Source organism: Pollachius pollachius (genome assembly GCF_949987615.1).
Source record: "Pollachius pollachius genome assembly, chromosome: 17".
Taxonomy (NCBI): Eukaryota; Metazoa; Chordata; class Actinopteri; order Gadiformes; family Gadidae; genus Pollachius; species Pollachius pollachius.
In genome coordinates, this window is record NC_136950.1 from 9,250,191 (window position 1) to 9,277,913 (window position 27,723).

Genomic DNA, 27,723 nt, shown 5'->3' on the forward strand with positions numbered 1-27,723 from the left:
TTCTTCAAGTGATGAATGCCAAACAACAGCAAAACAAGGCCTTAAATATGACATAATTTATTTACCAAAGAGACGTGAATTATTGACGACCATGTGCATATGACACATTTCCTTTTGTTTTTCTGCCATCTAATAACGTTTCCATTTTAATGCTCTGATGTGGTATAGTCGTGTTAGTTTATGTACATGCAACACATTCTTCAAATTCTGTACTCCTTAAATTAAACCTTCAGCTAGAATTATTCCCGAAAGTCGTTGCAAACACTCACTCTACGAAGACCGTTAGTAGATGTTCACTTTCGAGTTTCAAACAGACTTTTATTTTGATGGGACGAAAAAGGTAATGCCCATTCACAACCATTGTGAATAGAGCAGGAGGAGGTTACACTGAGAGAAGGGAGAATGTGTGTCCTTGAGAGACAGTGTCCGTCTGCTCCAGTGAGGTTGGACCAGCGCTGGCTGTCCATACCTGGAAGAGCAGCCTCAGCGTGGGCTGGAGTAGGGGGTCTTGTGTCTGGGCTGGTGGGGTGAGGGGCCTCACTAGGTCTGCGTATTAACGGTCCAGTGTGTATAAGCAGGGGAGAGGGAGGGCAGGTCTGGGATTCTGAGCGGAGGAGAGCATTAGTACATGACCGGGGTCCGCCGGGACATTTCATGGATCAACGGGACCCAGAAATAATAAAATGAGCTGTGAGACGCTCATCTGGGTCAAGGCTGTCTGGCCGCTGGTGCGTGGGGACCGGGGAGAGAAAATACCCATACTGCACCGCTCTCTCTGAGCCCCGGCGAGACGCCAGGCCCTAGCACGCTATCTTCAGTGGTGATTTTACAGTTTTGATTACAGTAATGGCATTCACCCTGATCTTAACAGTAAGGATCTCAGACCTAGTTCCTATGGACATTTAACTATTACTATCTGGTCATTTGGCAGATGCTTTTATCCAAACTCTCTTGACAGCGAGTTCAGATTCGTGTCTTTAAGGAGCAGGAAGGAGCGGGGGACATCTTGCTCGGGGAGGCCTACAGGTAGAGTCGACCAGGTGAACCCAGAACCTTTCGGCTGGGAGGTAAACCCCGCAACCCCTAGATGTTCCCGGCCTGTCCACAGCCGACATGATTTGATGAGCACCATGTGACGTCCATGGGACTCCTAAGCCCAGACCATGCAGGAGGTCTCCCTCCAGCCCCTCATCATGGAGGGGCTGGGGGTAGGGGGAGACAGGAGCGGACCTGGCAGAGGGATCTGTCACAGTGTGTGTGATGTCTGGTTCCTGCCGCCCTGGGGCCCCCGGAGCCCCTCTCTCCCCCTCCGAGTCCTCGTGTCGGGCTTGATGTTGACTAAATGCAGCACGCCCCCATCGTCAGGAGAGGCCTGCCATGTCCCGTGTCACGCCGCCCGCCGCAAACCCGTCCTAACAACCCCTGTTTACTTTTGAGGCTAATGGTTTTTAATGTATGTTATAAATATGTGAATTATGCATGGCGCGTGAATATTTCATGGGTTGATTTCTAAGACTTTAAACATAAGTTGGCTTCTTAAGAACCCCCACCCCTCCAACACCCCTCCCTCCCCCTTCACTGTGGTTTCACCTTTTATCGTCGGTTTGATGTTGATGTGATGAAATTTTTAGCGGTGCATGGCAGCTGTGTCACCTGTGCGGGGAGAGGACGTCAGTAATGCGCACGCTTCCCTGCGACGCATTTAAATCATGCGCCGGGCAGCGAGGGCACGGAGCGAGTGATGCAGCAGCAGCATATTCAGAGCAGGGTTTTAGATAAGGAAGGTAAAGTATAATTGCTTGGACGGAATTTAGCTTAACCCGCTAAAATGAGATATTACATTCAAATAGGGTGTAAAAAGTGTATTATACCGTGCGTCAGAGCCGGTTTAATCATTCTATGGTGGAAAACTTTGGAGGAAACGCTGTGAACTTTGGGTTTGGGCTGGTTGGCACTTTTTCTTTAGTTACCTCGGGAAATACGCTTCTCGGAGTTCGGAATGTTCGTACGAAACATCGTGCAAAACGCACCGACGGGCCCGACAAGACCAGACAACATTAACACTGATTGTCTCATGAATAGATAATGTGGCCGTTTAAAACGTAACTCCTGTACTTCAGGGAACATCGGAACCCGACACGTACAAACTAGATCATTCAGGTTATTATCACTTAGGTCTGACTGGGGAGACAGACCTTAGTAATAATTAAAGGTTTAAGTGCGGGGTGTAATACTAGCGTGTGTATTCTGCATAAGTAACTGTCTTGTCGCAGAGTTGGAGAAGCAGGATAAGTAGGATCCGCTGCAGTCAGCATGCTGCCGGTTTGTCAAAGGGATATTTAATTATGTATTGTAATATCCTAATGTTTTAACTGAATAATAGATGACAGTTAAAGACGGCAGGCGATAGTTTTACTGCTTGGATGAACCTCATTTGACAGAAATATAGATTAGAAGCGCTGGCTAGATAAGCAACGCTCCATTAAACAACCACATTATTTTTAATTCAACAATATGTGGTTTCTGCTCAACCAAGTGGAAAAACACATGTATATAATCTAAGTAAATAAGTTAGTAGGGCAAGTTTTACTTGGGGATGTGGAATAAAACAGACATTCAGAGTGTTCTTTGAATCGTTTGAAACAAGACGACATTTTATATTAGGATCTGCCACCATTTTATTTCCATTGAGATATAGTCTTTTTGTTGATGGCTGACACCAACCTGCTGTTTAAGAAACACAATAATGATCATCATAATCTATACAACTAAATCATATTAGTCATTGTGATTGACATTCCTTACACAGCGAGAAAAGTATTTAAACCATGCTCTCATGCCTAAATAAAAACCTCTGTAGGCTGTTCATCACTTGTTAGAATGAAATTATTGTCGCAGATAGAAACTTAAAAAGTCCCTAAATTGACTAAAATTTTTCACTTTCTCTATACTTTTTTTAAAATTAATAATAAAGTGTGGGTACCACACTTTATTATTAATTATTATTATTATTAACACCAGGTATGATGATCATTACAAGCTCAAAATGTACAATCTTGTGACATCACAAGTGAGAGTTATCTACTCAGATGTATGATTGGTAGATCATCCTACCAAGTTGGTACATTCCAAGTCTCTCTTATCTTACATCTAGATGTACACACTTCACCACTCGTGATGTCAGTAGAGGGTCGATTTTGAAATGCCTTGTCCTTAATCACCTAGCGGCCATATTTAGGTGGCTGGGTAAGCCTTTGAGAATCTTTGGAAGTCTACACATTCTTTTTTATTCTCCATTTCCCCTTAGCATTCCCCTTAGGTAGCATTTATTATGCTTGTAAAAGACTCCCCCAAAGACTGTAGAAGGTTTCCCCGCACAACTTGACAACAGGGCCGCTAGGTGAATACTGGGAGGACACTGGCCTTCTTCATGAGGCCCATTTAAAGACCTTTGGCTGATCCACATGACACCTGGTGCTGGCGTGCCTTGACTCCTCCTCACCTGCAGATGGCAGACTGGCTGTAGGCGGGCCCCTCGGCCGCGCTCAGCGCCTGGCCCACCTGGGTCTGGGTGAGGCCCAGCGACAGGCGGCGGATCTTGAAGGCCTTGGCGAACTCCCGGATCTCCTCCAGGTTCACCCCGTCCACCTCGCTGGGCGCGCTCTGGGGATCTAACCACACAACAGGGGGCGGGGTTAGCTCGATGACATGTGAGGAGGCGTGGTTAACTATTGGCACAATAGGGGGCGGGGTTAACTCTGAAGCCCAAAGCGCAGGGCTCTGTGCTTCTTTTGCTGCTCTGAGCAAACAAGAATAATACAGCCCTTCGGCCTTGGTGCTCTGTGCGGTTGGCTCAGTGTGAAAGAACCTTCCCATATCAGTAGAATAACGTATGTAACAATGTATCTCAGAAAGATCATCCCTAACCTGCAGTTTTATAACTATAATATGTGCTTGTTATACTATGTCTGGTCGAGCTCATTATAACTACTTTACTGTAAGAACGGCTGGGAATTTTTATAATAATCATTATTTTTTAGTTGATCATATTTTGTACTAAGAATCTGACGCAAAGTTTGATAAACTGTCAAAATAAATATTGTTGAGTGAAATGTACAACATTGCATCCAAATTGTAGTTTGGCAGAAGTATAAAATAACCTAATTGTAAGGTGCTGCCTTCAAGGTTAACCTGTGATTTTTCAACGTTGACCCTATTCTCCCATCTTTGGGAACAAATTCTAAAATTTATCTTGCTAATTCCGGCTGCAATGTAATCCTTTGGGCCAATAGCCCCCTATCAATGTATGTCCTCTAAAAAGGGCTGGTTCTCGCCAATGACAGGGTTCCTACAGAGAAAAACCTAATGTTTCATTAACTTAATCCTGCTTAATCCCGACAGTTTGTTATTGTGTCTAACCAAATCTCGCTTGAGGAGAATTCTCAATGTGAAATCTCGCAAGAGTTGAGTTGTTGAAGGAAGCGAACTTTAGAAACATGAGTGAGTTGCAGAGGGCGCTACCGGGCCCTCTGCAAATTTCCTCTAGCAACTCAAACCTCAAGATTTCCGAAGCCAAAACTTCTCAAGCAAGACTTGATCGGACACAATAACAAACAAACCAAATCAAACGAAAGGTAGAGAAAAGAGTTGTATTTCTAGGGATCCTTTCCATAATTTTGCACAGTTACTAACAATCAGAGCCAGTCTGATTGTAGATAGTGGCGGCAGTGTTTTCGCTCGATACTCTACCATTTTCCAAAATTGTCGTCCGAAATCGTCCCTTGCACCCAAAATGCTGGGAAAATAGGGCCCAGGTTTAAAACTCCAGAACTATCCTTTATATTTATGTCTGACACTTATTTTCAGGTTCTGTCCCACAGAGGTCCCAATACATTATTTTGAGCAACAACACCAAGTGTGGTAAATAAGGCTGTTTAGGAACTTTAACATATTAAAAGGTAAGGATATACTTTTAATATAATGTATGAGGTTGAAGCTTTGAAACCCACCCTGCATGAAGCATATTGTTACAATAAAACACATTTGAAAATATGTGCGCAATGATGAAAATGATTAAGCAATGCCACATTAGAACGCAAGGCACCAAACATCCTCCTATTAGCTTCAAGAAAGCTCTGCTCCGACACCTAACGAGGGTTTAAATGGATCCTTTGTGCGGATAAACATTCCCTAATGTGTTTAATCGTCACACAGAGAGCATGTTGTTACACAAAGATATAGGCGTGACAATGTGGCCGTCATGCGTGGCATATCAGAGATTTTATGGGCATTCGTGAAAACAGACCCTCTTCAAATGCAGCCCGGGTGGAATGACAGGATTATTCTCAATCAGACCGCCCAAGGTAAGGCCTTTCAAATCTGCTCACACAATAAAATACATTCACACACAATAATGTGAGTCAACACAATATCCCGCACCAATCTAAAGAAAACATTATTTATGAACAGAACCTGCCCGCTGCACTTAAACAGATTTTCAAAAACTTGGTTGAGGCGTTTTTGAAAAATGTCCCCCCTAATAAAAAGTGATTTCACATTGTACATCACTGTCAGCTACGCTGGCATCATGCTTACCAAAGCAAAGTTTGTGCGTCTGAATTATTCATGCTGGTCATTATCAATGAATTATTTAAGAAAGCCTCCAAGCGTATTTAAGCAGAAATCTATGGGCTGCCATCGCCGCCAGCCTCATAAGTGACGCCATGCGTCTGTGGCGTGCACGTGATGGTGTGTGCACGGGATGACGGGAGAGGAGGCGGAGGAGGTGGGAAAAGGAGGTGATGGGAGTGGAGGAGGTGGTGGGTAGAGGAAGAGGGGAGAGGAGATGGTGGAGGTGGTGAGAGGAGGAGGTGAAGGAGAGGAGCTGGTGGAGGAGAAGAGGAGGGGAGAGGTGGTAGAGGCGAGGAGGAGGGGAGGGGAGGCGGAGGAGGAGGTGAGGAGGTAGAAGAGGAGGGGAGAGGAGGTGGTGGAGGGGGTGAGAGGAGGAGGTGGAGGCGAGGAGGAGGGGAGGGGAGGGGAGGAGGAGGAGAGGAGGAGGGGAGAGGAGGTGGAGGAGAGGAGGAGGGGAGAGGAGGTAGAGGAGAGGAGGAGGGGAGAGGAGGAGGGGAGAGGAGGTAGAGGAGGAGGAGGAGAGGAGGTGGTGGAGGGGGTGAGAGGAGGAGAGGAGGAGGTGGAGGAGAGGAGGAGGAGGTGGAGGAGAGGAGGTGGAGGAGGAGAGGAGGTGGAGGAGAGGAGGTGGAGGAGGAGAGGAGGTGGAGGAGGAGAGGAGGTGGAGGAGAGGTGGAGGAGAGGAGGTGGAGGAGAGGAGGAGGGGAGGGGAGGTGGAGGAGGGGGTGAGAGGAGGTGGAGGAGAGGAGGAGGAGGTGGAGGAGAGGAGGTGGAGGAGGAGAGGAGGTGGAGGAGAGGAGTTGGAGGAGGAGAGGAGGTGGAGGAGAGGAGGTGGTGGAGGGGGTGAGAGGAGGAGGAGGAGAGGAGGAGGAGGAGAGGAGGAGGTGGAGGAGGAGAGGAGGAGGTGGAGGAGAGGAGGTGGAGGAGGAGAGGAGGTGGAGGAGAGGAGGTGGAGGAGGAGAGGTGGAGGAGGAGAGGAGGTGGAGGAGAGGAGGTGGAGGAGAGGTGGAGGAGGAGGAGAGGAGGTGGAGGAGAGGAGGAGGAGGAGAGGAGGAGGGGAGGGGAGGTGGAGGAGGGGAGGAGGTGGAGGAGAGGAGGAGGTGGCAGAGGGGGAAGGTGGTATACACCATTCAGCCATCTCCCAAAGGAGAGCTTTGTACTATTGAGTATGAAAGACAATCTCTCCTTTCCTGCCCTTGTGTTTATACGAATAACCTGTTTATGTACAAACACAGCAGGTAAATGCTGCGTAAATCGTGATAACATTGACCAGAGAAGACGATAGGACATAGAGATTCACAACACTATTATGCAGGCTGAAAAAGGGTTAATTAAGTTATGTTTGATTACTGGAGGAGAATATGAAATGAAAACAATTCCTGCATCAAGTGCCTGTTTTCACAATAATTACATTTGCCGCTACATAGCTGCCTCTAAAATGAGTTTAACCTGGACTTTAGGGGGACTGACTGTGACAAATGAAATGGAGCTGAATAAAACATAGTTTTTAAGGGAATGGTAGCAGGACGACAGGGTAAAGCCTAATGATTTATAGAGCCGCATGGACGGCCCAAACACTTTAGGGAGCGAAGGCTCGGTTCCAGACACAACACGCTTTTATTTTACAGTAAACAGGAAAACAAAGCAGCACAGTCAGGAAGAAAGTAAGCGATGGAACTTCCCGGTTCTCCAAATAAAGGTCCTCCCTTAATGCTAGTGCGCTAAAAGGCCCTGCCCAGAGATACATCAAGGGTTGGTTTAGAGCCAGGCTCGAAGGAAAAGACGACAGGCCTTGACTGTGTGGACCTGGAGCCACCTCTGCAGAGAACTGGGGTCCTCACAGGTGTAAAGATCCCCTATCTAATCACTATCTAATGTTTTAGTGGGAGTTATACCACCAGTCGTGGGACGGACAGGCCACGCAGCCTACCAGTTGATACAGTCCTCTCGGCAGGCTGGTAGGTCTGCCTATCACCTCTGAGTGGGCTCTCCCATTTGTGATGTCACTGGTGGGTAGGGCAGGGTCTCGTAGGTGAGCCGGGGGGGGGGGGGGGGGGGGGGGGGGGGGGTGTGTGTGTGCAGGTGGAGGACTCACTGCTGACGAGCTGTCCCACGCTGAGGGCAGAGGAGGAAGAGGAGGAGGAGGACGAGGAGGAGGCCGGGTGCTGCAGGGGGCTCTGTCTGTGAGGTGGGTGGAGCAGACCGACCTGGGATGAGGCAGGACCACCCTGGACTGCCTGCGGCTGGGGGAGCTGGAGGACACACACACACACACACACGCACACACACACACGCACACGCACACACACACACGCACACACGCAGGCCCGCACGCACGCACACACGCACACACACGCACACACACACACACACACACAAACACAAACAGATAAGCAGAGGGTTAAAGTCATAGTTGCATTTTTCTCTTCAACATAATAACAACACACATTCATCATAGTGACATGATTATTATTATATATTCGGTCATTTAACAGATGTTCTGAGGGCCTCAGAACAGTCACGGGGGCCCAGGGCTGACGTTCAAAGAGCTTTTTTTCCACACGTGAGCTGAAGGAGCTCTTCTTGACTGTTTTCATCTTTCTAAAACGCGTCTCAACAGCAATTAGAGCTGATGTTATTCCAGCGCCGGGCGAACGCCGAGCAACCTAATGATGTCGGCGCGGGAGGAGCCGACATAATTCTCGGCGCTCCGGCCGCTTAAGGGGAGCGGAGAGGCGGTGTGTCTTTATGTATTATGCACTGTTCAACTGTTCCTACAAGATCAAAAAATGGCACCACGTCTCACGCTGATGGCTCGGGTACGCAGCGCTCGGCGCGGCGGCGCTGTTCATTACTGCTGCTCAGTGGCGGAGTGTGTTTGTTTGTTTGTATGGATGCTGCTGGATGTTGTCAAGGCGATGTCAGCATGTCTGACAGGTGGAGGGGGGGTAGGGATGGAGGGAACCACCCAACCGCCCACCCCCCCCCCCCCCCCCTACCCCCGCTGAAAACCGTGACAACCGTAAATTACACCGCTAGAAGAAAGCTCAAAGAGAGTAGGGCCAGCGCTAGGGGCTAGCCATTAGCGCACCGCTAATTCATTCATAAAGAGCCGCTGTGGGGCCACAATTAGGTGGATGTTCAATTTTGTTGGGTGAAGTGTAAGTGTGTAAGTGTGTATGTGTGCGGCATGGGTGTCCTGCTAACTGTTGTCCAGGTTTGATGGGGGACAGGGTGATTCTGTGTGCGTGCGTGTGTGTGTGTGTGTGTGTGTGTGTGTGTGTGTGTGTGTGTGTGTGTGTGTGTGTGTGTGTGTGTGTGTGTGTGTGTGTGAGTGTGTCCTGCTACCTGTTGTCCAGGTTTGATGGGGGACAGAGTGATTCTGTGTGCGTGTGTGTGTGTGTGTGTGTGTGTGTGTGTGTGTGTGTGTGTGTGTGTGTGTGTGTGTGTGTGTGTGTGTGTGAGTGTGTCCTGCTACCTGTTGTCCAGGTTTGATGGGGGACAGAGTGATTCCCTGGGTGTTGATGACTGGGAGGATCTGGTTGCCGATCACCGTTGCAATGATCTGTCCCTGAGCGTTGGTCAGGAGCTGCGGCGTGATTGGCTGAACTTGCATCCCCGGGTTGCCCCCTCCTGATTGGCTGGAGGCTGAGTTGGGCATCAGGGGGATTGTTCCAATGATCTGCCAGGAAGTGAGGGGCAAAGTTAGAGGAGTCAGGGGGAAGGCGTGAGATTGGTGGAGGAGGAGTCAGATAAGAGGGAGAGGAGTCGTATGGGAGGAGTTAGATTGGTAGAGGAGGGGTTAGATGGGAGGGGGAGGAAACTGACTTAACAAAGTAAACTGCTATGATACTTGTACTACTAGTGTGGCTGTGCGGCACTGTGTGTGTGTGTTTCTGTGTGTGTGTGTGTGTGTGTGTGTGTGTGTGTGTTTGTGTATGTGTGTGTATGAGAGAGAGTGTGTGAGAGAGTGAGGAGAGTAGGCAGGAAAAAAGGTGATAATGGTGGAGGTAGTGATAAAAAGAAAGATATACCAAGAGATAGAGAAATAGAAAGAGGAGTGGTGATAGAGAGTGAGTTTAAGGTTGAGAGACGTAGAGAGGCAGAGAGGGACATAGAAAAGTAGACAGATAGATAGAGAGGTATATAGAGAGAGGTTAAGGTAGAGAGAGCTAGGTAGAGAGGTTGAGAGAGAGAAAGGCCAGACTGCTAGTAGCTGGCTGTAAAGGTCACTAGTGAATACCTATATGTGTGTGTGTGTGTGTGTGTGTGTGTGTGTGTGTGTGTATGTGTGTGTGTTTTTGTGTGTGAGTGTGTGTGTTTGTCTGTGTGAGATGGTGCACACCACTGACTGATTACCTGCACTAACCCAGAGAAGAGAGCGAGAGAAAGAGAGAGAGACACACACACACACACACAAGTATAGAGTCTCTGTCTGTTAAATGTGGCGAGAGAGTGGATCCCCCTGACACACACATGCACACACGCGCACACACACACAATCACACACGACCGGACACACTTTAGAAGAGGTCAGATCAAAGTGACGTTCAAATAAAAAACAAGAAAGATACAGCGCAAAAAGAGAAAGAGAGAGACAGAGGGAGAGATAGCGAGAGAGCCGGAGAAAAAGAGACAGAGAGTGAGAAAGGGAATGAGAGAGAGAGAGAATGTGAGAGATAGAGAGAGAGAGAGAGAATATGAGAGATAGAGAGAGAGAGAGAGAGAATGTGAGAGATAGAGAGAGAGAGAGAGAGAGAATGTGAGAGATAGAGAGAGAGAGAGAGAGAGTCCTGATTTGTACATCCAGCTCTTGCTCTCTCTCTCTGTCTCTCTCTCTCATACTCATACACACACACACACACACACACACACACACACAGACACACACACACACACAGACACACACACACACACACACACACACACCCCCAGGGTGTTCTGTAATCAGGTGGGTAGATCAAGGTGGATGTCACTTCAGTGGTTTAGAGGCGGCACCCTCCTCTTTATCGTGATAGAGGTTGACATCACCTGGAGACCGCCTTTAGTCTCAATGGGAAATTGTGACATCTACCTCAATAACTTACAGACACCATTATGTTTTATATCATTAATTAGGCAGTACTAGAAAACTGCATGAAAACACGATGGTTCAAACCGGTTGAGAGAGAGATTCTTGCTAACTATCGATGAATTTGACATAAATCAAAAATAAATAAATCAATAACTAATAGATAAATAAAGAAGAGCTCAATTGAGAGTAGCGATTGATATTGTTCATTTTATGAATCAACTATAAACCACCAGGTTTAACAACCCGGTCTCCTCTTACCGCTGTACCAAGTATGCTACTCTCTCTCTCTCTCCATCTCTCTCTCTCTCTCTCTCTCTCTCTCCATCTCTCTCTCTCCTGTCAGGGTGGGCAGGGCTGGGGGCGTCCGAGCCTGAGCAGCAGTAACTCATCCTCTCCACGCCTCATTTGCTTACGTTGCTTCGCATTAGAGCCCAGATAATTTATCTCGCTCTTTCTCGCCGCAACGCCTCCACCACCTCTCCTGTCATGCTCTTCTGCCACTTAGCATATTTTATGGCCCTGGCTGATGGTGGCCGTGTCTCCGGGCACCGTTGCCGTGGCGTGGAACTTGTCCCGCTCAATTATTCATCGCCCTCGGACGGACTGGCGTCTTCTGGAAGCTAATAAAGAGCAGCTGCTCTGCCCCCGCTGGCCAGTACAGTAACTACACCCCTCAGTAATTTAGTCATAGTAGAACTAAATCCGTTACACATCAGCTTAAGTTAAGATGTTTAAATAATAGAAAATATGCACGAGGTTAAAGGTAAAATCACTAATTTATCATTAGGGCCATGCAATTGCAGATTGAGTTCCTATCCTTTTTTTTCCCCATATGCTCTCTCTACCTCCATGTCCTTCTCTACCTCTGCAGCCGCTCTCTCTCTCTGTCTCTCTGTCCCTCTATCTCTCCACGTCCCAGTGTACAGGTGAGGCTCCTGTTTCCCAGAGAAATGTCATCTCATGGTTGTGCCGGGCCAATCTGTGACTTTAGCCATGGTGTCCAGACAATATCCATTCCATTTAGGCTCCTCCACCTCCCTGCATCCAAACGCGGGTGAGGAAAATGTTTGGACTTGCGTCATTACCAGTCCACAAAACTAATCATAAAGTTCACAGGGCCCCCACCGGAGACTAAAGGCTTTTCATTCCACCACCGCACGTCTGGCGAGAGACGCATCTCAAAGGCACATCAGCACGAGGGTCAGGACATAAGGTTCCACCATGCATGAAACACTTCCACTACCTCTACAGGGGAAAGAGAGACCTCAGCCCACCGCAGCTAAACTACCACTAACTGCCAAGATGAGCTTCCCCCCAGCTTCCTGATTGGTTTCCTCTCATCTTAAATAAACTAACTGTTATGTTGAGTAATGGTTACTAATCAATGAATCTTAGACTAGGTATACTGTAAATATCTTTACTGGCCTATCTAGGGCTCCAGACCTTTCACAAGAAATACATTTGCAGCCGGTACTGAAACCCTTTGACACCACAACGAGGTCAGATATAGCTTTGTTTTTCCCATCATTTCACAGAAGGAATTTCCGCTTGCCGTAGCGTGATGGTGATTTTAATTCAAAACCTCTATTGCTTCCAAATAATTGAAATAAGTAAGCCTCTCAAACCAACAGGCATTCTCTCATACTGCCCTTTTCTGGTGGATATTGTCTCGTCTTTGTATGATGGGTAATGGCTTGTTGGGTTTAAAAAGCATCCACATATGTAGCTTTGTCAGTACATCACTGGATCAGAGGGTCATGGGTGGCGTGTCCTCAGCAGGTAAATCACATCTAAGCAAGTCAGGGATGAGCTGTTCTCTGGGTGGTCAGTTAGACCTCTGAACCCTTTTACCGCCCTGTGTACCCAGGTAGAGGAGAGGTTAACGGGAGGGATTTAAAGGAGGTCACAGAGAATAACCATGGCAACGGAGGCACGATTTAACAGACCTGTGATCTCCCCTCACTCCCAGGCACACATGCAGAGAGTCTATTATAATAGAGGCCTAATAGTGGGGGTTGAGGCTAGCAGTGGTGGAGGAAATCTTACTAGAGGCTAGCATACATAAGGCTGGCAGCAGAAAGCCCCAATGAGTGTCCTTGGAGAAGAAATACTGGAACCACCATGATAAAGCTTCAAACACTGTCAACGTATTGGACTCTAAGTCCATAAACAAGCATCCTCTAAAAGGACTGCCGCTAGCAGTGACAGACTGAAGAGGAGAACGGAGAGTGAATGCAGAGGTCAAACCATATTGTGCTCTCAATCCAAGCCAACAGCTGGTATTTCTATGTCATATTTTTTTACTTTGTTGTTATCTTTTTGCCACACAGAGGTCAGAGGCGTGCAACAAAAAGAACAGAGGCTGGTCATTTTTATATTAATTTGTGTCTGACATTCTCCTCTAAGAGGTGGAAAACTATAATAAGAAAAGAGTTTTGCATCAAAAGATCCAATTCTAGAACTTGTGTGTATTGTACTTTCCAACAGTATTGAGCTATGAACAAATTGCTAAGTAGTTGTTTTTTTAGGAGTAGTACTGTAGACTGTACTTTTTTTTCGAATGTTATTCTTTACTGAAGGCTTGTTCATGATTGCAATTCCCTTGCTTTGTAAACAGAAACTTATATTTCATAACAGAGAGAGTGAGAAAAAGAGAAGGAGAGGAAGACAGAGTAACAAGAAAAAGAGAGATAGGGAGAGAGCGAGACAGAGAGATGGAGAGTAAGAGAGAACGGAGGGGGATAGAGCGATGGGGATGACAAGTATCTGATAGTGGGGTGCGTATTACAGCGTCCCGGCTCTGAATAATGCTTTAAAGTAATGAGGCAGAGAGCAAAGGCTGTAGCCCAAGGCTCTGACCTGATTATGTCACAGAGTGTCAGCTAGCGTGGTCGCTAGTGCTAGCCCCGCCGCTACTGCTAGCGACCAGCACGCTCCATCAAACCCATAACCATGGCGATCTGTCCCCTGCAGAGCTCCAGACTCAGGACCATGCCTCTCCATACTTTCCCATTAGCGACAATTAGCATCAAGGCCCCTGTGCAATTCAGAAGACTGATATGCTACACCAACGCTGAGCATACCGCCGGGGGAGACGTCACACAAACAATGGTAAACCGACTGTATCAAGCACTTCTTTAAACATGTGTGGCCATTTACACTTCTTCACATGAATGCCTCATTCTGCATTCACTTCCCCCACCAAGCCAGCCTTTAGGACAAAGATGGAGTTTTGGAGTAAGGCTCATAATGTGATGTCTTTATAACCAGAATGGGTCCTGAAGTTGAGACTAATCTTAAGAGGGGTGTGATCACATCCTAATTGGTTTAAATGTTGTGTCCAACTCACTCAGCCTCGGCGAGCCAATCACACAGATGTGTGTGATGTTGTATGTATTCATAGGGTCAGCATTGTCTTACCTGTCCCTGTGCATTGGTGACCAGCTGCCCCGTCGCCCCCTGGAGGTTGGACAAGGCGTTGCCGAACACCTGGGAACCGGCAATAGAGCCCATAGCTGCTGCCGCGGCAACCGCTGCCTGGCTGGCCAGAGGATTCAACTAGGGAGAAGGAGGAAGAGAGGGAAGAGGAGCAGGAGAAGGAGAAGGATGAAGAAAAGGAGGAGAGGGAGGGAAATCATGATTGATTCCTAATGAGCCCTTTCCAGTTATCAATAAATGTTCATTATTAACTCTTTATTAATAATATATCACTTCCTGTCTATTACATAGAGACTTGATCATTCAATCACGTCCAGTAAACTCAAGAGAGAGGTCTCAAGAATGTACAGATCTCAGAGGTTCTGGGGCTCCACTAGAGGCCGGCGGGACGTCCAAACAGAGGTGGACTGAAGGGTTCTGGGGCTCCACTAGAGACCGGGGTGCTTTGTTCGACTAGAGTGGGTTCACTGCAGCGAGGCCTGTATACATGGGGGGGGGGGGGGGGGGGGGGGGGGGGGGGGGGGGGGGGGGAGAGGGAGCTGAAGGGAGAATGGAAGCCAGTGTATGTGTATGTGCGAACACATACACATGTGTGCGTGTGTGTGTGGAGGAAGCTGTGAATAAGTGGCCATTTTACTGCTGTCAGTGCTTGTGGGGGGCCCCAGGGGCCCCCCACAGGGCTGAATAGGGTCTTTTTACGGTCCGCGGAGGCCCCACGGTACCTGGCCCTCACAATGGAGGACGGGAGTGACCATGCATCACTGTAGCGAGAGCCAGCGTCCCCTCCAGTTAGCCGCCGCCATAATGCACTCCTGGAGAAGGACCGTCTTAACCCCCCTGCGCCCCTCTGTAATGGAGCCGTCTGCCGGGGCTCCGGCCGCCGCGCCAGGCCGCTCCCGGCCGCTCCCGGAGCCCGTCCCCCCGGCCGGATCGCCCGCATAAATCAAGCTAACCGCTTATTAGGGGCTGGGATGCAGGGGCGATTTGGTTGCAGCACAGCACGACGAGGTCTTATTAGGTCGAGGAAGTAGATCAAACACACACACACACACACACACACACACACACACACACACACACACACACACACACACACACACACACACACCCCAGGCTTACTGAAGTACTGCTGGCTGCCAATACACTCACATTATACACTTGTGTTAGAGTGGCTTCAGATTGTAGAATTACAATGTGAGACTGTGAAATAAATTGTACAATAAAACTGTTCGACTTTGCTTAAGGATGTAGAATTACATTGTTAGACTGTTCTTTAGATTGTATAATTAGAATGTTAGACTATGTTTTAGAATGTAGAATTACATTGTTAGACTGTTCTTTAGATTGTACAATTAAAATGTTAGACTGTGTTTTAGAATGTAGAATTACATTGTTAGGCTGTTCTTTACATTGTATGATTAGAATGTTTGACTGTGTTGTAGAATGTAGAATTACATTGTTAGACAGAAGGCTTCAGAAGGCTTTTTACATTCCAGTTATGAACTCTTTCTTTCTTATCTTATCTAAATAAGGCCTACCATATATACGTGAGTATATATTAATGGCAGTTACACATATAATGTTGGTAAATAAGAAAATTCATGAAATAATATAGATAAAAAATATACCAAATCTGTATTCTATATCTTCTTTCCTATTTTCTTCTATGGTTTTCTGAACCACATGTTAAATGGGCAACGTACGAAGACAAAGGTAAAGTGATTGTAGCGGCAGACTATAAAAGCTAACATTCAACTTTTCTTTTTAAACCACACAAGCATCAACTTCTGCGGGTTCTTTCATCTCCGTGCGGGGGACCGAGTCTTGTAGCCGGCACATCATTGAGTTGCCATTTATCTTTCATCTAACTCCAGCACCATATATTATTAGGCTTTCGGAAATCAAATGATGAAGAAATACCAGTGAGCGATCAATACTTTTTCATTGACAGTAAAGGTTAAGCACATTAAGAATGACACCGCATTTGTCTTATGAAATCATATTTCATGTTGGTGGCCTCAAATTGGCTGTGATTGATATTGCGTCCGTGTGTCTGAAAGTCATCCAGTTTTTTCTCGATAATCACAAGATTGTCTTTTATGTGCTCGATATACGCCCTTCTGGAAATCTTACGTCTACAGCGTTAAGAGATGTGGACACAAGCTGAGACACCTCGACAAGACCATCCTTTTCGGGGCCAGAGGCCCCATCAAGAGCGGCTTAACCACAGGGAAGAGGCATTCATCCTTTCTTTTTCCTTTCATTCCTTCTGCTCTTTGCTTTCCTTCCTCCATTTTTAATAATTTATTTCCTTCCTTCTACTCTCCTTTCATTTATTTAATTATTACTCCTCTGCTCCATCGATTTCTTCCGTATTTTCTCTTTCCAAAGAACATTCCTTCTTCTGCCTATTTTCTTCTTTCTTTCCTTCGTTCCTTCCTTCCATCCTTCCTGTCTTCCTTCCTCCCACCCAACAAAGACATTAAGATACTCTATAAGCAGCAGAGGCCTATCAGCCATCTCATAACTGCACTCTCTCCATCTCAGTAGCTCAGATTGAGATCTAAACACATTCCCACTATCAGCAAGAGGAATGGACTGGTCGGTGGTGTGGAGATACTGGTCGGTCTAAGAGATTCATCAGGAGTCAAATAAACAGTTTCCCTTCCCATTGGCTCCCCACCCATCAGGTGAGAGATAGTGGGAGAAGGTCTACATCTAAAACACATTAAGCTCTTCAACTGATAATCTGTGCAAGTGCCCTGATGTTCTGCCTGATGTCTGGTGAATATGTGCTTTACGTGTGTGTGTCTGTGTGCGTGCGTGTGTGTGTGTGTGTGTGTGTGTGTGTGTGTGTGTGTGTGTGTTTGTCCTGCAACAGAACACGCGGGTGGAGAGTTTTAAGGAGATTCACAACATCATATTTGCAAAGCTCCAGAGATCAAAAGATCCTAGGGTCTCATCACATGAGATTAGATACACTTTATCATCCTCAAGAGAGGAAAACCACTGTTTTGTATAATGGGCCTTACTCACCTAGCAGCCCTCCTGGATTTAAACGCCAGTTGTGTGGGGGGAATTTAATTAAGAATTTTTCATTCAGTCTCCGCATCCGACTAGCGTTCTGAATCAAGATGGAGCCTAGATGGCTGCTAGGTGAATAAAGCACATTATAGCCCTGTTTGTTCAGAAACTGTTGGTGTGTCCAAAACAGCAGGACGTTTGGAGAAGATCAGAAGCAGAGGCAGGAGGACCTTCTGAACATCTAAACAGATGATTCACCTCCACAGTGACCTCTCTCCCAACAGCTCACCAGCAGAGGGTAAATGCCAGCTCTGTGTCTATATTCTCTATGATTATTACGTCCCCGTGGAGACCTGCACAGACCTCCCAGCGTTCAGGGTCCTTGTGTTAAACCATTCTCTCTATCTCCCACTAAATAGGGTCTCCACAAGGTGGCTGGGCACTGAAGGGTAGAGTGAACTGGTTTAAAGAGGTCAACTAACACCACCACAGCAGGAAACCCAGTGGAGTTGAGTTATTCAAAAATGTTTTGAGACGGTGCACTGAGGGATCATGGGAGATGTGAGCTTCAGAGTATCACATTTCCAAAGGCTGGATCTTTTGGGGTTGAGCATTGATTAGATGTCACACGAGGTCAGACCTTGCCGCGTTCAGACGCTCAGTTTGTTAACAATATAACATCATTGACACCATCCAATACAAACAGCCAAAGTGGAATAGCACACACAAATGGCGCCAATCTGGGGTCATCCGGCACAGAATGAATGTGCCTGACACTAAAAGAAGCCTGCAAGTTGCTTAAAAGATGCATCTGTTCTGGAGATCCGATCCAATAGGAAGGGTGTGTGGACTAGAACGCTCTCTATTGGCTGTTTGACCACTAGGGTCAGCTGGCGTGCAATCTCAGGAACACAGGGAGAAATAGCTTTCCTATCGCCGTGGAAATGCCATGGAAACAAAAACAAACTACAGGGTATTTACTCCTTCATTATAAATATATTTGGTATAGTTGCACAAAGAGGTAAAGGGGGTATGATGCTTACAGTTTGGAGCAGAGCTTCCAAACTGGAAACTAGCAATGTGGGAGAAACACGCTTTTGGGCTTGACCAGAGCTGACATTACCATATGAATGACACTGTTTAACCCTAACTGGTACAACTTTATAGATTGGATCACACTGTTTAACCCTAACTGGTACAGCTTTATAGACTAGGTCACACTGTTTAACCCAAACTGGGTTATACTGGGCACACTCTACTCCAAACCAGTATCAACGTCTATCACTATTGTCTTCCATGGCCAGTCTAAACATTGTCCCCTGACCTGCTTTGACATCTCTACTCCCTCTCTCAACTCTCATTTGTCCTCCTCTCCCTCCTCTTCCTCCCACTCTCCTCTCCCTCACCTCCCTCCCTCCACCTCCTCTCTCTTCTGAGTGAATGTAATACGCTGTGACATAGGAACAACACGCTAACCCCTTCTCCCCGAACTCTGTCAGTAGCCCCCCGCCACCACCACCACTGCTGAACATCAAAATGCCATTAGGGCCTCCTGAACACGGCTGGTCCCCTGGCTGTCCAGGGGCTCACACCGCCACACCGGGGGGCCCAGGGCCGGGGCACTCCGGGCCCCTTGACGGAGCACTGGCTACACCCACCGCTACCATGCCCTCCTCGGCTGGACACAACACGACTCGGAGAGGAGGAGGTGATGGAGGGGGAGGGAGAGTGGAGGACAGAGGAAGAGAGAGGGATGAAGAGAGCCGTAGTGAGAGACAGAGGAACGGACAGGAAGTAAAATGGGAGGCCACCAGGAGACACAGCAGCACCGCAGAGCATCTGAGGAGTAGAGCGGGGGGGAGGGGAGGGGTGTGTTTGTGCCTGCATGTGCATATGCATGTGTGTGTGCTTGTGTGTGTGTTTGTGCTTGTTTGTGTGTGGGGTGGGAGCGGGTATCTGTATGTAGGGGTATGTGCATGTGTGTTGGTTTAGTGAATGAGAGAGTGTCTCAATGTGTGTGTCCGAGTGGTGAAGGTGTCAGTGGTCCTGAGTGATAACAGAGTGATGTCATCAGAATCGGGGGGGGGAGGGGTCAGAATGACAGCTCGTTAAACTGCGGCGGTCAGGCTGATCAAATAAAAGGCATTAAGTCCAGGAAACGGCGTTCCCTACTGGAGCCGTAAATGGCCACGTCTAATGAGGCGAGATGCAAATGAGGGGGGAGAGAGACGGGGGGAGGGGAGGGAGAGAGGGGGGGACGCGATAAAGGGATGATGGAGAGGCGGTTCCCGGCCGTCAATCTCCCCTCTCATTACCGCCGGCTGAATTAAGAGCTCTGGTTTTGATCACCAGCACCCACAACCTGGCCCGAGCCGCAGCCCGGTCGCCACGGAGATGGGAGGGGGGGGAGGGGCCTGCGGGCATCCATCACCCAGGCCCGCTGTACTTCCTGTGGTCAGGGGGACGCTTGGCGACTAAAAATATAAGTTATAAGGCGCTCCGCTCCTGCGATCCCTCATCCTGAGCAATGATGTCTAATATTTAGCTGTTTCCAGATATATTAAATGTTGGACGAGCCAGTGATTAAGTGTGGGTGGGTAAAAGTGCTGACCGTCCCAGCCCGTGATGTGACATATTTGGTGCAGTTATTTCTGTCGCGGCGTCCGGGAGAGAATCATGGCGGCGGCGGCGTAGTGAAATATACTGCAGAAGCTGTAAGCCGGAAGCTTCTGGAAGATCCCAAAGCTGCCTCGGGAGCGTCAGAAAAATATTCAATAGTTTGTTCATTCAAAAGGTTTCACATGGTTTCAGATGGTAAAAGATAAGAGGGAAATGTTGTGTTTGTGATTGAGTTATTTTGTTTGCTTCTGTCTTATTCCCCAGAGTTTCTGGATGTAATTTCCTTAGCCGCGACATCATCTCTCTTGGATTTCACAATTCCATCCCAGCTGTCCTCCTCGGTTCTATTACTTTTCATTTAGCGGGGAGAATGCCATCGCTTTCCACTCCCGTGCTTGTTTGACATATAAATATAGCATTTGAATTACTTTAATATCCTCCTAATCAATGTCCGGTGATCTTTTGATGTCCTCAATTCAATATAGCGCGGGGTCATCCTAGCTGGCGCTTCATAAACACAATAAGGCTAACTGATTGCTCTCCTCGCTGCTGTCCGCTAGCCAGCCCTAATGAAGAGGAATGGCGGGGCGCGCCGCCGCAGCCTGTCATGTGTCGCTGGCCAGCGCTCAGCTCCCAGATTAATCATGAGAGAGGAGCGGATGATGTGGTCGCCCCTGATCGATAAAACACCCCTCCCACCCGTTCTTTCTCCGTTTGTCTCGCTCTCTCTCGCTTCATGTCTCTCTCCTCTTCTCTCTCTGCAGGTCTCTCTCTTTCTCTTTAAGCTTCTGTCTTTCCCTCTCTCCATAAGTCCCTCTCTTCTTCTCTTTATGGCTCTCTCCCTCTCTCACCACCTCTCGTTCTGTCCCTCTTGCTGTCTCTCTCTTTATTCATCTCTCCCTCTCGCTCCGCTCGTGCTTTTACTTTTCTCTCTCTTTTTCCCTCTCTCTCTCCCCCCTCTCGCTGCCTCTCCTCTATCTAAATGCTTCTGTCTCACTCGCTCTCTCCCTCCCTCCCTCCCTCCCTCCCTCCCTCCCTCCCTCCCTATGTCTCTCTTTCTCCTCTCCTCTGTGTAAACATGTGTGTGGTGTTGTTGTGTGTACATCAGCATAAGCATGGGCTGACATTTATGGACCTCTTTTAAATTGATTCAGTCCACTTTTGGGACCTGCTCATCTCTTCTCCTCCTTCTCCTCTGACTAGTTAAAGGCTAGATGTAAATGTTCCCCCTGCATCCATAAAACACATCGCTAAATCAACCTGGTCACCACAGGAGCTCTGCATGTCTGCTCACTTATCGAGAGAGAGAAGGATAGAAATATACAAGCTGCTAATCATGCCAACGTCCACAGAGACTTCATGTCAACTAACACAGCAGAGTAAACTGTCCTACCTCAGATATTGCAGTAGATAGTATGGCCTAACCTTTTCTCTTATGGACCTAAGCAGTAAGGTTCCACTCCGATTTCCCCCACGGCAAATCCCCATTGAAAATTATTCTGGCAGTAATTATTAGGGCCAAACCCTATCACATAAGTTCATAATCGTACAACCTTAATGTCTGAGAAAATGTACTTTCTATCATTACCCTTGTTCATTGACATCAGACCTAACTGTAAATCCCTTACATCAGAGCGGCTGAATAAGCAGAAACCATACACACTGAGCTTCTTGCAAAGACACTGTTGTAAACCCGATGGGCAAGGCAGAAGGATCTAAGAGGGATCATTTGACCCTCCAGGTCTAGACCTCCAAAGGGAGACAGAAAGTGTAGATCAGGGGGTGTACGACCGGCCCAAGCGGGGTTGTGTGATGTACAGCTTCTCTCTCTGGAGGGGCAGCATTCAGAGGCCGGCCAATACAGCCTTGTGCGTGTGCTGCTCAGCTCTAATGCTCTGCTTGTGGTCGCTAATGGATATCAGGAATTACAACAGGCAGCGCTATCGCACCCCGCGGGGGGATCCACCGGCCCGCCCCGCGTCGCTTAGCACTTAGACCCTGTCTGGGAGGCCTGAGGGCTGGGAGAGGGGAGAGGGGAGAGAGGTGGGTAGGGGAGGATAATGGGAGGGAAGAAGGGAGGGAGTAGGGGGGATGGGGGAGAGTTGAGAGAGGATAGGGGAGAGGGGGAGGGAAGAGGGGGGAGGGGGGAGGGGAAGAGGGGAGAGGGGAGAGGGGGGAGGGTGGTTGGTCGGGGGGGGCCTCAATATCACGGTCGGCCTCATAATTAAAGAAACTCTACTCCTCATCCACTGTTAGCTGAGACCGGGATCCTAGGTCCCTTGTGGGAGGCTAATGCATGCGTGTGTGTGTGTGTGTGTGTGTGTGTGTGTGTGTGTGTGTGTTAGAGAGATTACAGCACAACGAGACCACCTACAGAGAGATAGCACGATCAGGTACGGGTGTGTGTGGTTTCAGTTAAGCGTGTGCATGTCTGCAAGTATGTGAAGAGGAAAAAACGATTTGATGTAACATTTAGTGAGATGAAAGGACAACAATGGGAAACTAATGGGAGGGTAGGAAGTCCCAAGGAATCCCAGCGCCGGGGGAACTGAATCCCACATGGTGAGTACGGCGGTGCGGCTCTTAGAAATACTGAGCGTGGAAATATTTTGCGATGCAAGGCTGCTCTCCTTAGCTCCTCTTCATTCCTGGTCCGTGCTCATCCTCCCCTGCCCCTCATCATTATTCACTCCTGCTCCTTAACTCCTCCTTATCCCTGGTCTGTGGCTCGCCTCCCCTCCCCCCCGATCCTTAACTCCTCCTAATTCCGGGTCCGTGGCTCGCCCCCCATCCTCCCTGCTCCTCATCATTATTAACTCCTGCTCCTTAACTCCTCCTTATCCCTGGTCTGTGGCTCGCCTCCCCTCCCCCCCGATCCTTAACTCCTCCTAATTCCTTGTCTGTGGCTCGCCCCCCCACCTCCCTGCTCCTCATCATTATTAACTCCTGCTCCTTACCTCCTCTTTAACCCTGGTCTGTAGCTCGCCCCCCCACCTCCCTGCTCCTCATCATTATTAACTCCTGCTCCTTACCTCCTCTTTAACCCTGGTCTGTAGCTCGCCCCCCCACCTCCCTGCTCCTCATCATTATTAACTCCTGCTCCTTACCTCCTCTTTAACCCTGGTCTGTGGCTAGCCCCTCCCTGCTCCTCATCATTATTAACTCCTGCTCCTCTGTAACCCTGGTCTGTGCCCCCCCCCCCACACCTCCCTGCTCCTCATCATTATTCCCTCCTGCTCCTTAACTCCTCTTAATCCCTGGTCTGTGGCTCCCCCCCGCCCCCCACTCCTCATCATTATTCACTCCTCTGTTGATGGCCAGTGCTCTTATTTTCTGCTCCAGTCAACAGCGCACATGTGTGTACTTCCTAAACGTACGCTTGTTATATAAGGCAATTTTCTGCCTTCTTAAGACTCCCATCTCCGGTGGGCTAATAAGCAGCTCGGCTGATCCGTAGGACGCCTGCGCACCGACCAAACCATGCAGGGTAAGCTGCTACTTCGCCACAGTCATCCAGAGACACCAGTATTATAGTAATGAGTGAGTGTTGTAATTAGTTTGCAATGTGATGATAAACACCCTAATAGGAATAAAAGGAGACAATACAGGTGTAATATTTGGGATAATTTTGTGTATGAAAATGTGTTTCCGTCTCTTTATTGCGTATATGATTGTTGATATTTCTTACGATATTTCTTTATCAATTTTCACCTTGTATTGTATTATAATTCATAAAGACGTAGGATTTGTTTAATGTTTAAAGACTTTACAGAAATCTACTCGGTTTTGGGGAAATTATAAAACATATATTTTTATATCATGTAGAATTTGTTACATGGCATCATTTTTCATACTAACTATCACTGGGTAAACAAATATTTAAATTATACAATAATATAAAGACTTCCGAAATTCAGTTGAATTGAATCCATTGGAATTGTATAATTATGAAATGAACTACCTCCAATAGTTTATCTATTTTAGAACTAAGGAGCCGTACATTTAAACATAAATAATACTTTCAAACTTTCAGACAATACTTTGAAATACAGTTTACAGTACTGTACGTATTTTTGCTAGTTCAAATGATAATAATAATACTTCCATACTCTTCATGTCCTTCACGACAAACAGGATGTCTTTTTCCTCAATATATAAAAATTAAATAATAATTTAAAGACAGTTGAACTGGTCACTTTATCAAATATGATTAGATAATCTTAATATAATTCCTCAGATGTAAAAAATGAGCAACTTAACTTAGTAGGAGTCATTAGCTTTGCATTTCATAATCTGAGAAACTGACCTATTATAATTTATCTTTAATAGCCTCTAAACGCGTCACGTTTCACTAAATTGAACAGACACAGTGATCTGGAAAAATCAATGAACCGTCATTTATAATACACATGTTAATAGGAAGAGGTGCTGAAGTGGAGGAGACTGTTATTATGGTGACTAGTGGTGGTGACTCTAGTAGAGGTGACACTAACTACAGTGAGAAGTGGCGGTGACTGTATATGAGGTGACACTGACTACAGTGAGAAGTGGAGGTGACTGTAGTGGAGGTGACTGTAGTGGAGGTGACTGTAGTGGAGATGACTCTAGGGGCTAGGGGAGGTGACTGTAGTGGAGGTGACTGTAGTGGAGGTGACTGTAGAGGAGGTGACTGTAGTGGAGGTGACTGTAATGGAGGTGACTGTAGAGGAGGTGACTGTAGTGGAGGTGACTGTAATGGAGGTGAATGTAGGGGCTAGTGGAGGTGACTGTAGTGGAGGTGACTGTAGTGGAGGTGACTGTAGTGGAGATGACTGTAGAGGAGGTGACTGTAGTGGAGGTGACTGTAATGGAGGTGACTGTAGGGGCTAGTGGAGGTGACTGTAGTGGAGGTGACTGTAGTGGAGGTGACTGTAACAGAGGTGGCTGTAGTGGAGGTGACTGTAGTGGAGGTGACTGTAGTGGAGGTGACTGTAACAGAGGTGGCTGTAGTGGAGGTGACTGTAGTGGAGGTGACTGTAACAGAGGTGGCTGTAGTGGAGGTGACTGTAGGGGCTAGTGGAGGTGACTGTAACAGAGGTGACTGTAGTGGAGGTGACGGTAGTGGAGCTGACTGTAGTGGAGGTGACTGTAACAGAGGTGGCTGTAATGGAGGTGACTGTAGGGGCTAGTGGAGGTGACTGTAACAGAGGTGACTGTAGTGGAGGTGACTGTAACAGAGGTGACTGTAGTGGAGGTGACTGTAGTGGAGGTGACTGTAGTGGAGGTGACTGTAACAGAGGTGGCTGTAATGGAGGTGACTGTAGGGGCTAGTGGAGGTGACTGTAACAGAGGTGACTGTAGTGGAGGTGACTGTAGTGGAGGTGACTGTAGTGGAGGTGGCTGTAGTGGAGGTGACTGTAACAGAGGTGGCTGTAACGGTGGTGACTGCAATGGAGGGGACTGTAACGGCAGTTGAACGAAGGAGAAGTGCAGGGTGGTGGTACAAATGCAACATTGGGGGCTGAGAGGAGGGGGGAGTAGAGACACTTGGGAGAATGTTGTGGAGAACAAAAAGATGCATTGTAGGAGGGGTGAGGTGAGAATAAGAGGGGGAGATGGAGGAAGGGGTGGGGTGGGGAGGGAGCCCTGTAGTTGGCAGAGTGACCTTGGGGGTGCTAGCTGCGTATCAGAGGCCTCTCATGTAGGCTGATTGTCCGGGTGGAAAGGAGGGAGAGGGGGAGGCAAGGAAAAGACAGAGAGAAAGGGGAGAGCTGCAGGTAATTGCAGCACTTGTGTGTGTGAGGCCGGGCGGTCGTGTGATGTCGGGGTACAGCAGGGGGGGAGAGGGAGGACTGCGGTGCCTTTAGAGGTAAATTGTGGAGCAGAGGGGAAGGAGCAGAGGAGGAGAGAAGCTGAGGAAGGGACCTGCAAGGCTGTAATCACCCCTGAGAGGTCTGGGCTGAGAGGGACAAAGAAACACTGAGGGGTCGGGAGCGCCCGAAGGGAGGAGAGACAGAGGCTGGAGGGAGAGACAGGTGGACAGACAGGTATGTAGACAAAACAGATAGGAAGACAGGCTGGGAGGCAGTCAGACAGGTCGTTGATTTAGAGGGAAACAATCAAGAATAAGAGACTGAGTAAGAATTCTGAGTTTTAAAAGTAAACTGTCAAAAGATTCTCTAAATACACCCATTAGTTCTAGGCAGAGAGACTAAGAGAGAGAGAGAGTAAGAGAGAGGGCGAGAGAGAGAGAGAGAAAGAGAGAGAGAAAGAGATAGAGAGAGTAGAGAGAGGGAGAGAGAGAGAGAGAGAAAGAGATAGAGAGTAGAGCGAGGGAGAGAGAGAGAAAGAGAGAGAGAGAGAGAGAGAGGGAGAGAGAGAGGTGACAGACAAAGGGAGGGACCCATAAAGAGAGAAAGAGAGAGAAGAGAGAGAGGGAGAGAGGAATAGAGGGTGCAGGTCAGGCTGAATAATACAGAGCAGGATCTAGGCTCAGCATGCCTCCTCCTCCTTCATCTCCTCCTCCTCCTCCTCCTCCGCCTCCCGCTCCGATGTAACCCACTGGAGTGGCAAATTACAGCAGGCCTACAGCTGTAGCCCGACATTATGATTAATTTGATCAGTAATTTCTCCTGTTTTTCATTTTAATCGCCGCGACCATTCTGCTGTGGCAGGTCTTTCAGATCTAATTAAGATCAATTCCCGCGTAGCGGAGGTGGCGAACGCAGCATGCCGTCAAATCCCCCGCTCCCCAGCCGGGTCCAGACGCCTACGGTCCAATCAATCAACTCCTAGAGCAGAACCACAATCAGCCTAATAACACTCACACACACATTCATAATCTGTCTATTAACACACGCACAGCCACATTCATAATCTGCCTTTTAACACTCACACACACATTCATAACCTGCCCCGTCTGCACCTCAGCCAATAAGAGAAAAGCTTTGCATTGGTTACCATGTGTGTGCTTGTTTGTGTGTGTGTGTGTGTGTGCGTGTGTGTGTGTGTGTGTGTGTGTGTGTGTGTGTGTGCATGTGTGGGAGCGTGTATGTGAGAGCGTATATGTGTGTATGTGTGTGTGTATGTTTATGAGCGTGTGTGCATGTGTGTGAGCATATGTGTGTGTGTGTGTATGTGAGTGTGTGTGGGTGCATGTGTGTGAGCGTGTGTGCACGTGTATGTGTGTGTATGAGTGTGTATGGTTGTATGTCTGTGTGTGACAGTGGTGCGGATCAATGAAAGCTAAATGAAGTACAGTAACATGTGTATATATGTGTGTGTGTGTGTGTGTGTGTGTGTGTGTGTGTGTATGTGTGTGTGTGTGTGTGTGTGGAGGGTAATGTGAGTACACCGAGGGGAAGCGACTGAGAGGCTTGCTTCTCCCCTAGACGCGATACTAATGAGCCGCTTAATATGATGGGAGCCTACAAATTAAAAGTCCCTGTGGACTAGAGGTTAGTTGATGGCGAGGGTGGGGGTAGGGGGCTGGTGGTGTATCCGACATGATAGAGGAAGAGAGAATTACAATAGCCCGTTAATAACAGCATAATGACCTTTAGCATGTCCCAGTCTCTCTTGATATTGTCAACTCATAATTGGCTGAGGGTGTGTGTGTGTGTGTGCGTGTGTGTGTGTGTGTGTGTGAATGTGTGTGTGCATGTGTGTGTGTGTGTGCTGAGGGGTATGTATTAGTATGTTACCGTAATAATGACTTAATGTTAGCTAAGTAGGCTCAGATAAGCTTCATTCTATTAATAGACTTTACAACCTCAGGGCCCAACATCCGCAATGGAAACACTTACATAATTACAGCTGCATGTGTGTGTTCGCACGCACGTTTATTGGTGTGTATATGTCTGTGTGGTGGGAGGGGTAAGTGTGGTAAGTGTTTCTGTGTTGTATGCGCACACCCTTATTAGTGTGTGCCTGTGGGTGTTTGCTGTGTGTGTGTTTTAATA

The 27,723-nt window shown here is 47.8% G+C and overlaps 1 protein-coding gene across 1 annotated transcript in view; it reads right to left on the minus strand.

The window, feature by feature from the left end:
• Positions 1–27,723, minus strand: part of pou6f2 (POU class 6 homeobox 2) — a gene marked incomplete at both ends in the record, with an annotated part of 67,872 nt that overhangs the window by 858 nt on the left and 39,291 nt on the right. The window contains 4 exons of the mRNA XM_079754743.1: positions 3,503–3,671; positions 7,724–7,880; positions 9,107–9,310; positions 14,123–14,260. Coding sequence (XP_079610869.1) covers positions 3,503–3,671; positions 7,724–7,880; positions 9,107–9,310; positions 14,123–14,260 — 668 coding nt within the window. The remainder of the gene's footprint in view (positions 1–3,502; positions 3,672–7,723; positions 7,881–9,106; positions 9,311–14,122; positions 14,261–27,723) is intronic.